The sequence below is a fragment of the Panulirus ornatus genome, chromosome 50, assembly GCF_036320965.1.
Source record: "Panulirus ornatus isolate Po-2019 chromosome 50, ASM3632096v1, whole genome shotgun sequence".
In the NCBI taxonomy this organism is placed as follows: Eukaryota; Metazoa; Arthropoda; class Malacostraca; order Decapoda; family Palinuridae; genus Panulirus; species Panulirus ornatus.
The window spans coordinates 7,723,356-7,736,130 of NC_092273.1; the positions used below are offsets into that span (position 1 = coordinate 7,723,356).

At 37.2% G+C, this 12,775-nt stretch overlaps 1 protein-coding gene across 1 annotated transcript in view; it reads right to left on the reverse strand.

Annotated features, from left to right (window-relative positions):
- The window catches only part of LOC139764715 (uncharacterized), a 98,961-nt gene that overhangs the window by 25,134 nt on the left and 61,052 nt on the right, over positions 1-12,775 (reverse strand). Inside the window, exons 9-13 of the mRNA XM_071691602.1 lie at positions 11,879-12,054; positions 8,974-9,121; positions 7,162-7,260; positions 2,967-3,154; positions 1,108-2,155 (exon numbers count right to left, since the gene is read on the reverse strand). Coding sequence (XP_071547703.1) covers positions 1,108-2,155; positions 2,967-3,154; positions 7,162-7,260; positions 8,974-9,121; positions 11,879-12,054 — 1,659 coding nt within the window. The remainder of the gene's footprint in view (positions 1-1,107; positions 2,156-2,966; positions 3,155-7,161; positions 7,261-8,973; positions 9,122-11,878; positions 12,055-12,775) is intronic.

Genomic DNA, 12,775 nt, shown 5'->3' on the forward strand with positions numbered 1-12,775 from the left:
GGTGACTAAAGGATACAAGGCAAATGGAAAAACCACGTCACACATAGACTAACACAAATATAACACCTGTGAACCAATCTCATCACAAATTGCATATAAAGATGACGTAGTCTCTTTACTATTAATCTAGGTGATCTAAATCTAATGAGAAGATTACAGCAGTGTAGAAACACTTCCTTCGGAGATGTTAAACATATGAAAACATACAATAAACTAGATATTCAAGTGACATCTGTGGTTAAGAAAAATTTTGGAGTGGCACATCTACTTACCTAAATATATATCTACTTCTATTAGTCATACTGATTTTATCAATTATCTATTCTAAAGATACATTAAAGCAGCATCTGTACACATATTACGCTGCATGAAGTGCAAAAAATCCAGAAACTTACCCATTGGAGCTCTTAATGTGCAAGTCTTAATTCCCCTGGGTGGGAACAAAGTCTACACACAATGAAGCACATGTTACATGTCATATGCATACAGTGCTGATGTCCATGCACCATCATAAGTACCATGACAACTTTAAAATTGTCGTTACTGTAGTCATGTTCTTTTAATCATTAGTATGACAAGTGATACATGCAAGTCTCTTTTATATGTGATTTATTTCAACATGCAATTTCCATGCAGTTATAACAAAGAAGAGTTTGTACATGATAAGTTAGTAATAGTTTATATTTCTACTAAAAGTGCACGTGTGGAACTGGACAGGATTGGAAGAAAAGACTATTAATATGAACAGAACAAGCACAGACAGAAAAGAATAGAAATAAATATAATTCACGATAACTCAGGATCTGATAAATAAAGAACATATCAATTAGCAAACTAAATGAATCTGAAAACTTAAGAAAATCATATATCAGAAAGCAATTCATTGAAAATCAGTATAAAAAATCTGACAAATATAATCATTATAAAAAACAGATATTTTTCCAATGAACATGACAAACAATTTCTTTGTGGCTTTAACAGGGTTAAACACTTGACGCCTAAAAGATTCATGTGCATCATTAATAATCCTATATCAATCACATAATTTTTTCTGACAATATAAAGAAAAAAAACATGCCAGTCATTAAATCCACAGGAACCACTTACCAGCTGGTCGTGCAGCATTCCAACCACCAGGTGGAGGAGCTGGGAAAGGTGTGGGTCCACCTGGAGGTGGTGGAATCCCTGGCGGCAGAGGTGGCCCTCTCACTCCTGCAAGTAAGGGAGGTGGAGGAGGACCTATACCAGGCATAGGAGGAGGGGGTGGTCCACCCATTCCAGGTGGTGGTGGTGGTAGTGGTGGTCCACCCATCCCTGGCGGTGGTGGTGGTGGCGGTGGTCCACCCATCCCTGGAGGTGGTGGTGGTGGTGGTGGCGGTCCACCCATTCCTGGGGGTGGTGGTGGTGGTGGTGGTCCACCCATTCCTGGAGGTGGTGGTGGTGGTGGTGGTGGTCCACCCATTCCTGGAGGAGGAGGAGGAGGAGGTGGTGGTGGAAGTGATCCACCCATTCCTGGAGGTAAAGGTGGTTGACCTATCCCTAGAATAGGTGGAGGTGGAGGTGGTGGTGGTGGTGGTGGGGGTCCACCCATTCCTGGAAATGGTGGAGGAGGCCCTCCTGCTCCTGGGAGAGGAGGAGGGGGAGGGGGAAGAGGTGGTCCACCGGTAAGTGGCAGAGGAGGAGGAGGAGGAGGAGGTGGTGGTGGTGGAGGTGGTCCATCTACTAAAGGAAGAAAGGGCTGAGGTGGTGGTCCACTCATCCCTAAAGGAAGAGGAGGAGGAGGAGGGGGTGGTGGTGGAGGAGGTGGTGGTGGTGGTGGACCAGCCATACAAGTCTTTGGTGAGGACACAGGCAGAGTTACTGGGGAGTGCATGCTAGATGAAGATACAGGGGCTGGTGGTGTAAACATGCCAGTAGGTGGTGATGGTGCTTCTATCCCTTGCATTCCTGAAGGTAGTGGTGGTGGAAGAGGAGGAGAAGGGCCAATAGCCATGCCTTCAGAGAGTGGGGGTGAAGCATCAGCCACACCTTGTACTGTAGATGAGGGTGGGGGAGGGGGAGGAGGGGGAAGTGACTGAGGGCTGCTACTAAGAGTTGCCATTTTCTTGGGAGAAGTGGGTGAGTCAAAGTCTGCTTTTGTCTTTGCAGTGAGTTCCTGAAAAAAAAAATCACTGAATACTATACAGAAACAAGAAAAATTAAAAGGTCTTCTAGAAATACTTCTACTGGTAAATAGAACAGTATGCCAAAGGTTTCATGACTTCAAACAAGCTATTGTAGCATACTCTGTTTGGCAATTAACGACATGTCAACAATAAAACTGATAATGGTTCATTAAAGTGAATAAAATGTTCACAAAAGATGATAATCAAGAATGTGGCATGAAAAGAATTCTATGTAGTTTGGCACCAACAAGAGGAAGCTATGATGTTATGCATTTATGATAAGTTTACAATCATGATATTGAATCACACCTTGAATTATGTTCATTTTGCAAACTAATCAGCTAGTTTGTTGGTGCAATTTCATGTTGGCCTTCATCTCTGTACAGCATTAAAATTAGTGCATAACAAGGCTACAAACCCAGCAATGGGATTCTCAATACACTTCCTAATTTTCAGCAAGGAACAGAGTCTACTTCTATATGCACTGCAAACTGAACTAGGGACAGATGAGGGCACATAGGATGACTGATTGAGTATTCACTGTGAGAACTTACCAATCATTTCTACACTTTTGTATGTAAAAGACCACAGTGTAATATAACTAAAGCAAATGTTCACTTGACAAGCACAATACAAGAAACAGATACCAATTCCTTTCACATGGATACAAGTATGAGTGAGAAGAATGTAAGTTACCTCACCTAGAAATATGCATGACAAGATAATTTTTCTACCATCAAATCAAAAGGTCACTTTATGTACTAGCACCAAGATCTCTGTGAGAAAATAATACATAATCACCTGTATTGCTGAGACTGTTTTAAGTTTCTCCAGTTCAAGCTCAAGTTCCCTAATTCTCTGTTCATATTGGCACAACTTTTCTGCCTGCTCTCCACGAAGGTTAAACAATGACACATCCTGCTCACGCTCTACTCGTTCAAGAGACTCCTTGTGCTCTCGCTTTAGACCCATTACAACTTGCTGAAATTCTGAAAATAGTGAAGAGGATTTTAGGATTCTAAAAAAGATGGTACTATTTAAGGATTGAAAGTGTAAGACAGAAATATTCTAATCTTTTTTTAAATAATCTCAAACAAATTAGCACATATTACTATTAACAAACTTTTTGCTATCAATAGTGAGGTAAATCTCAAGGGAAAACTGTATGATCAACTTTGTGCACTCATTTCAATCTAATCACTGTATATTTAGGCAGGATTTAAAATTTTGGCCAACCATCCACAATCATGCTGTAAAAACTATGCTATAATTCCTCTGGTTGTTAATTATGCCCTGGTTCAGCCTAGTTACAGCACTTCACCTACTATATATCAAACATGTCCAGTTCAATCTTTCCAATGCATTGTTCCCCATACATGTTCACAATATCTTACATTAGCAAGGTAGCAATGGGAACTTAGAAATTACCTCATTCACCTAATCCACTCTAGCTGTCAAGTACTCTACACCAAAACCACCTAATCCATAACCAGGCCCCACAGACCTTTTCATGGTTTCCCTGCTGTTCCATATGCCCTGGTTTAGCTCACTGACAGCACGTCAACCCATATACCACACTGCCACAACTTACTCTATCCTTTGAATGCTTTACAACCTTCTGCATGTTCATGCATCAGCCCTTCAAAGCATCTTTCACTCCAATCTTCCACTTTCTCCTTCATTTCCCCTTTTTCTTGTTCCCTCTATGTGCATTCAGTCATCCTCTTCATATGTCCAAGCTATTTCAGCATCTCTTTTTCAGCTCTCTAATACATACTCCTCCTACTATTACACCTTTCTTCTCCTACATTTTCTTACTTGATCAACCTTCCTCATAATGCATACTGTCCTCAAACACTTCATTTCCAATAAATCCATCCTCCTCTTTATATACTTTTTAAGGCCCAAGCTTTGAACCCACATAGCACTGACAGGATTATTATACCTCCAAACATACCTACCTTTGCCCTTAAAAACACAGACTTTTTCTTTCTATACATTTCTCAATGCATCCAGGACCTCTGCCCTCTCACCCACCCTACGGATCAGTTCAGTTCCCATGGTTCCATTCCCAGCCATATCCATTTCTAGGTATCTACAACACTACACTTCCTCCAAGTTTTCTCCATACAAGCTCATACTCTAAATAGCTTGCCTCTCTTTGCTGCTAAACCTAATAACACTGCTTTTATTTACATTTAATCGCAACTTCTAACTTTTACACACTATCCTAAACTCAGACATCAGCTTCTGCAGTTCCTCATTTGAGTCTGTCACCAGCACTGTGTCTTCAGCAAACAAGTGAATCACCTCCCAGGACCCCCAACCTCAACCCAGACAGACAGCAGGCCTACTCTTCTCTTAGAGACCCTTGCATTTATATCCCACACCGACCCAACCATAATCAAATCAAACAGCCAGTGAAATTACACACATCCCTGCCACAGACCAAAGTTTACCTGCAACAATTCACCCTCTCATTTTCCTACTTGCGCAAATGCCTTACTCTCTAAAGTAAAAGACTTTTTACTGCTTCTATCAGCAAAGTGCTACATGCAAATTATGCTATCTTATTTGCTGAATCAGAGGATGCACAAATGGAAATGGCAAATCAAATGATATGTGTAATAAGTTGTTGAAATAAACACCTGTAAAAATGGAATTTTCATCATTTGAGAGAGACTGGTGCTTCCATGACATCAGTTCATTGGAATATAACTGGATATTATGGAGATGAGGTTTGTGGGTAGGCTAATTAATAGAGAAAAGCATCTACAATTTCTGTAAATGGGTAAGGCCTAGTATATAGTTTAATTCTAAATCCCAAACTTAACAATACATCAAAAATAAAGATCAAGTGATACTGAAAACATACCCATTAACAATATGAAACAAAACAACAGAATGAATAAAGGGGATATAAAGAAGGATATGTGTCAGAAATGGAGGGGACAAGGGGAAGGGTTAGACAAACTGGAGATGGAAAGATGAAATGAAAAAGATATTGAGTGATCAGTGCCTGAACATGCTGGAGGGTGTCAAGCGTGCACAGGACAGTATGAATTGGAATGATATGGTATACTGGGTCAGCACGCTATCAATGGACTGAACCAAGGCATGTGAAGCAGTCAGGGTAAACCATGGAAAGGTCTCGGGGGCCTGGTTGTGGATATGGAGCTGTGATTTTGGTACATTACACATGACAAATAGAGAATGCATGTGAGCAAATGCTGCCGTTCTTCGTCTATTCATGGCAATACCTCAGTAATACAGAAAATGGCAATCAAGTATGAAAATATTTTTTTAAATAACTACTCAGAATGAATAAATCAATATAAAGGAGTATGAAGGAAAGCCTTTTATGATAAGTCATGAAAATATTTCATGACAATGATTTAGCAGATAATCAAAATGGCAGAGTACAAACAAGATGAAAAGAAGCATGAAACAAGCTAATGAAGGCTAAGATCATTTCATGCCATGATGCAAATTGTGTGACAGCTCATCGAGTAGAGTGGTATTGTCTTGGATTGACACTATAAAGTGTGATCAGGCACACCTGAGATGATGATGGTAAAGTGAATAATTAAGAAATGCAGTGAAAGTGTGAAAGATTATTTAGTATCACAAAGAATAAGTAAGGTGACATCTATGAGTTGCGAGGCTGTATGCATCTGCATATTCCAATACAAATGGGAATGAAGATAAAGATCACATACAGTAACAGATAAATCAAACCAATGTGTGAATGGACAGTAGTGCAATCAGTTATTCATTACCATACTTCTTAATTCCTTTGTGCATTACATGTTGCAAAAAACAACCAAATGGAATTACCATTCGATAAAAAGGCCATGAAACTTCATGTTTCAAAAATTTCTAACATAATCACAGTACAGTGAACCTCATTAATTCTTGGAAAATGTGAATCAGCAGTTAGTGGAAATCATCAAGTTTACTTTTAAGTTTATCCTGATGAATAAAGTAAATAAAAAAAGCATTTTCACTAATTTTCACTTTTACAGTACATTCACATAAACTAATGCTCTCTCCAAATTTTGCACATTTATCCTCCAGCAAAAAGGTAAGCACACAGAAGTAGAAGCATTACTGCAAAGCATATACCAATGAAATACTAGCTAATGACATTATACTGCATTGTTGTATGCACTAGTTTACGTATTTTTGTGAGGTACCATAAAAAACATTTCTACAGAAATGTAAAAAATTCATCTCTGGTGTCAAACCTTAAGGGAGCATAATGAAAATACAGCTTCAGATCATTCATCTTGCTTTAGTATTCTTATTTTTCTTACATGTCCCACATTTAATATCATAGTACATAAATACTTTAAATCACTAATAAATATAGGAAACTTCAAAAGGTTCTGAGGTATACTCAATGCACATACATGCACACACTAAATTTCCATACATATATTTCATATTATGCTTTTACCATTTAGTAATTAATTATATTGATTTTAAGAAACTATCTAAAATTATCAAGATGATACTATAACACAAACTGAAACCTGCAGTTTGGTATGAGAGAGACTACAGGGTCCAAAGTCCACAACATCAATAAGATAACATACAATATATTTGTAATTCTAGATTTTCTATGAGGAGGAAAAAGCTTTTAACATAAACTTTTCACATCAGGGATAAAGCCATAAAAATAAACCCTCACATACATCTTAATGAATGCAAAACTCAAAAGAACCACAAAAAAATCAGATGGTGTAGTGAGAGTTACAAAACGAGAGACAGAACACTGTTTAAAGCTGCATATCAAACATTAAGCTAAAAAGCTGATGAGTTTCCGTATTCTATATTTTCCAAACTTTAGCCAAAACTCATACCACATGCTACTGAAAATGGATCAAAGAGATGTCATAACCTACAAGGATTGTAAGACAGGATTAGTGATCACACAGGAAAAGTCTCCTAATGCACATGACGACAAGACAACCATGCACAACATGGAGATTACCTTCTCCCTCCCCGTTCTTTATTGTCAGCACTTCGGTCTTGACAACTATTCCATTAGGATCGTGAGGGAGGTCTGCAGTGCCCTCCCTAGGAGTTGAGTCTGTTTCCAGACAATGAATTAGTTATAGAAAACAGTTTGATTAGTGCTAAAATTGAATATCTGTTACAATACTATCACACTTGCATATCTAAGCACTGCAACTTTAATGTCTAATTCAGGTTATGGAAGATCTCACTGTAACTGTATAAATACATACATACATGTCTGTTTGTTTGTGTCAATTGCAGTATACTATAATTGGAAATATGCATAAGAGCATATTCCTATGAGGCCATGGGGAAAATGAAACATGAAAAGTTCCCAATCACAATCACAATCACATGTTTACCAAATGGCGTCCTAGCTTCGTCTCTTCGATGTATATCAACTGACTGTTATATTCCTCTCTTGTGTCTCCCCTGATGATGTGATTATTACACGAAAGTGCACTTGAGAACTTTTCGTGTTTCATTTTCCCCGTGGACTCATAGGAATATCTTGATCACGCGCAAAATTGTGATCCTTTCCAATAAGAGCATATATAAATCCGTGTGTGTGTGTGTGTGTGTGAGTAATAATCTATTTGTAATTACTATACTCATATGTGCTGTATGTGAAAAGAGTGTTACACTTGTGAAGCCCCATATCTTGAAACATCTCACTATCACATGACTTCTTAAACTTGTGTATACTATCTGCAATCACCTTATTCTCTGTTAGTTTATTCTATCAATCAACTAGTTGCTCTATCCCTACTACGGTACAACCCTTTAAATTTCTGTATGCAGTTCGCATTTACCACATCCTTGTTGTTTGTTCCATTTGTCAACCACTCTCATACCATAAAAGCAATTCTTGACATCTTTTATAACATTTCTTGCTTAATTTCATGTCATGTCCTCAGGTTGTACTATCCCTACACCTTCTGAAGAACTGTTCACTGTCTACATCAACAATAAGGTTGAAAAACTTTGAAGCCATAATCAAGTCACCCTTCACTCTTCTCTTTTCTATGGTGGGTATATTCAAAGCTTCTAGCCTTTCCCTGTAACTAAGCTCTCTCAAATCTGATAGCTTCTTTGTCAGCCTCTCTGGATGCTCTCTATTAATTCTTTATGCTCCTTTTGTCATGTGATGACTAATCTTGAGATGCATATTCTAGTTTCTGCCTTATGTAGGAAATGAAGTTTGTGAAATGTTTCCTTATCCATAAACTTAAATATTTTGATATTTACCAGCAGACAGTGTGTCTCCTTTACTACTCTCTTTAATTGGGACTCTGACAACAGGTTAGGGATGATATCAACTCCCAGTCCCTATTACATGCAGAATCCTGAAGCTTACTTTTTGCTTGATAATACCAATACTGGGGCCTTCTTTCACAGTAACCCATCCTCATACTTCACATTTACTCGGGATGAATTTCATCAACCATGTTTCAGACTTTTCTATGTCAATTCTAAATTGTCTAAAATTTACTTAAAATCAATAACCAAATTATTTCATAATAAATCTAGGAATCACGTAATTTAAAGCCCAAAAGAGCACCATTATAGACGTGTGATACTATAAGAATATTCACTACAGTATCTTAAAACATTTTTACTGTCAACTTATAGAGGGCTAAAGTAATTATGATTTCAAAATCTAATCCAAACTAACTACTCTTCCATCATCCTAACAAAGATTAAAGTATCCTTTACTTTGACACTCTGGCTTGTGCTTACAGCTACTATTCTTCACTTTAAATTACTTTAAAGTACTAAAACATACCAGCTTCTGTGTACTTGGCCCCTGGCCGGGATGATGAAATAAGCTCAGCAAAGTTTGGAGGAGGCCAAGCAGAGGAAGAGATTTTTCCTGGAGTCAGGATCTGAGCAGGTGAAGCCTCAGTGTGGGACCAGAAGTACATTAGGTCAGGCTGTGGAAACATTTTAAATCAATCATTTTAAACTTTACTAAAATATCAAAATGCAACATGTGCAGTAATTTCTTAAGAAAACATAATCAAATTAAATATTTTCAAATAATCATGTCACAGGATTTGTTCAAAGGTTCTGTGATAATTTAGCAGTAGTTAATGGAATATAGTAAAGAGGGAAAACAAGAAATGTCACCAAAGCAACCAATTATATGATGAATTCTGCTCATTATCACTCTTCAGCAGGGGCATATCTAGGGAAAATAGCACTTATGGCAAGCACTGAAATTGCACCCCTGGCTTGACTAAAAATGTACAAACAGTGGATGTATATAAAAATATATACAGTGTAATTATAAACTGTTGAAGAGTTAGACTAAACTTAAATTTATATAAACTCTTAAAGACTTAAAGTTAAAGACTTATTTCATCAACATTGTAACGTAGAAGCGGTACTGAAACTGATAGCAAAATACTACTATAATTGAAAGGTAGGCGAATTTCTTTTTTCATCTCACAAAACCAAACCGTTAAAAATGTCAATCGGGTAGCATATGTCAAAAAACAAACCTGTTGAGTGGCGGCCCCTTTCAACTGGCACCCAGGGAACCTGCCCTACCTGCCATACCCTAGATACGCCATTATAACTATTACCTTCAATTTTTGGAATTTTTCTCAGAAAATAAAATTTCCTTTAAAAACTCACTAAAAGAAGTATTTTTCATACTGAATACAAATCTGGTGTTACAATAATGTTTAGTCCTCTTAATGACACCTAATTAAGCAATTAAATGAAGACAATTTTAAAATATTTCTGTTCCTCTGCATCTTATTTACTATGTATCAAATATGGTGTTAAAATAACATTTAGTCCTCTTAATGACAATTAAGCTGTTAAATGAAGTCAATTTCAAAACATTACTTCTCCATTGCATTGTATCTAATGAGTATGTTTCGGTATATGAGAGCATTATGATATATTTTCCATGATTATTTGAAAATAGAAGTGTTTGAATATCTAATCTTTCAGTTATGAAACAAAAAGTATTTTGAGCTAAAAATACCTCAACTATTCAGTGGTGTATCTAGGGGAAATCGCGCCTATGGCAAACACTGAAACTGCACCCATGGCTTGATTAAAAATGTACATATAGTGGATGTATTGAAAAATATTTACAGTGTAATTATAAACTGTTGAAGAGTTCGGCTAAACTTAAATCATATAAACTCTTAAAGACTTGAGACTTATTTGATCAACATTGTAACGTAGAAGCAGTAATGGAGCTGATAGTAGCAAAATATTACTACAGTTGAAAAGTAGGCGAGTTTCTTGTTTATCTCACAAAAATAACCATCAAAAATGTCAATCGGGTAGCATATGTCAAAAACAATCCTGTTGAATGGCGCCCTCTACCTGCCATACTCAAGATACACCAGTGCTCTTCAGTCACTCACACATCATTCCATTGACATAATGTTAGCTGAGTTTTACTCAAATGCACCAATTTCTTTTTTATTTTTCAAAGTGCTCTTAATATAGCCACACATTCAATACATTATGTCACATGCTAAAACATGTATGAAGAAACATGTAAGAAGAGTATATGTTGATTCATGCACTATCAAAGAGAAATTTTTCATATTTCTTGCTGTAAATGCCACAACATCCCAGAATTACACATTACAGATAAGAAGTTCACTTTACTAGGACTTGTGTACTACCAACTATAAGCAAAATTCATCATATATATCTAACAATATAACATACAGGCTCTAAATCCCCTGCTGCACAAAAGAGTGTTGCTTGGTGGAAAGAGGATCTATGTTAGGGGAGTACAGGAAAGGTGCCTGTAATGCAGGCACCTTGCTATATTGTAAAAGGGGTATCCTTTCTCTAGAATATACTTTTCAAAATTAATCACCAACTAAGAGAGATCTAAACCAAATGGATACAGAGATCAGAATGAGCACAGTTGAGAATGAAGAAACAAGGGGTCCTGGGGTAATTGTAAATGAATAAATAAACTACTAAAAGAATGAAGGATAGCAGTAATGAAAAGAAAATAAACATTAGGGATGACTGAAGCAGAGGTGGAAGGAAAGAGTAGGACACTGAATGGGAGAGAGAGCTGTTTCAATGCTGAAGTTAAAAGGAAGGTTCTGAATCTAAGATGATTGGAGAGGGTCCTGAAAGAACAATCTTATTGTTTGGAAGAAGGCACATATAATAATGCGAAACAAATAATAGAATGTATTGTAAAAGTTCCTTCCAATAAAAATACTCTCCTTACTGAGATTTCTTCTCTAGTCCAAGGTGCATGCATATCAAGTGGAAAATGAAGTTGGTTACAGCATAAATAATCCTTTAAAGCATCTCCCTCTCCTGACTGCTTTCCCCTAAGAGTAGCACTGCCTCATCTAAAACTCTGATAAAATAAACTGTAATATGTTAATTTACACAACACTTCCACACTCTCATCAGACTGTACCAGATATCACATCAAGTTCCTTTGCCATCATATTTTCACTAGATGATTTTTTTTTATTCTCTTTCATATCTATGGACATTCATAATCTTTTTTCAGTCTATCTAATTCAAGAAACAGACTTCTGTTTATTGCTGAATGTTCTTATCCCTTATTAACAGCAGTCTGGTTTTAGCAGCAGAGTAATTACAACTTACCTACATTACACGACTTTCAAAAGGATAAAGTACAAAAATCAAAATATATGCATTGCATAGCTAAGGATCCTTACTCTAAATAGAAGTTCCAGAGGAGCATTGACATCTTCAATTTGACGTATAACACCTGCAGCCAACAGATGCGTGCAAAACTGCGTGGCAAGAATCTTGAGATCTTGAGGGGTAACAACATGACGCAAGTAGTGCCCCTCACTGAATGCACTTACAAACCAGTTGATCAGCATCTGACCTGTTCCATTGAAAACAAAATATTCACCTACTGTACAACATACTATGAAAAGTTATTACTAAACACATACATATCAATACCCTGTTGTGATGTTACTGTGCCTTCATGCTTATTATGATGTATAACTTGAATGAAATTATAGAATTATAGCATTTTAGTTTGTTTTCATATCTGTAATCCCAAGTCTTTCATAGGGTGGAAAAAGAGGCTTTGTGGAAGATGGTATGAATGAGTTAAATGAAGGTTATCATGTGCAGTGAACTTTTACCAGAAGAGTGAGGCATGTGCACAAGTATGAAAGGAGGAAGGTGAGTAGTTCCAAGTGAAGGTGGGTCTACACAAATGATGAGTGATGTCACTGTGATTGTTTTCTCTGTTTATGCATAAGGTGGTGAGGGAGGTAAATATAAAGGTTTCAGATCAAGAGCCAGATCAACGGTATGCTGTGAATTGGAGGAGCATAAGAGGCAAACTGCTGTCTGCAGATAACACAGTTCTGGTGGTGGACACCAGAGAAACTCTAAAAGCTAGTGACTACATTTGGGAATGTATGTAGAGGATAAATGTGCAAGTACATATGAACAAAGGCAGGTAATGAGGTCCATCATGATCATGTCGAGAATGACTGTAAAGTAGAGGTCTGACGCTAAGCACAGGCTGACTGAGAGATATGAACAAGGTGTGATAAAATGGTTTGGACACAAGGATAGGAAAAGTAAAG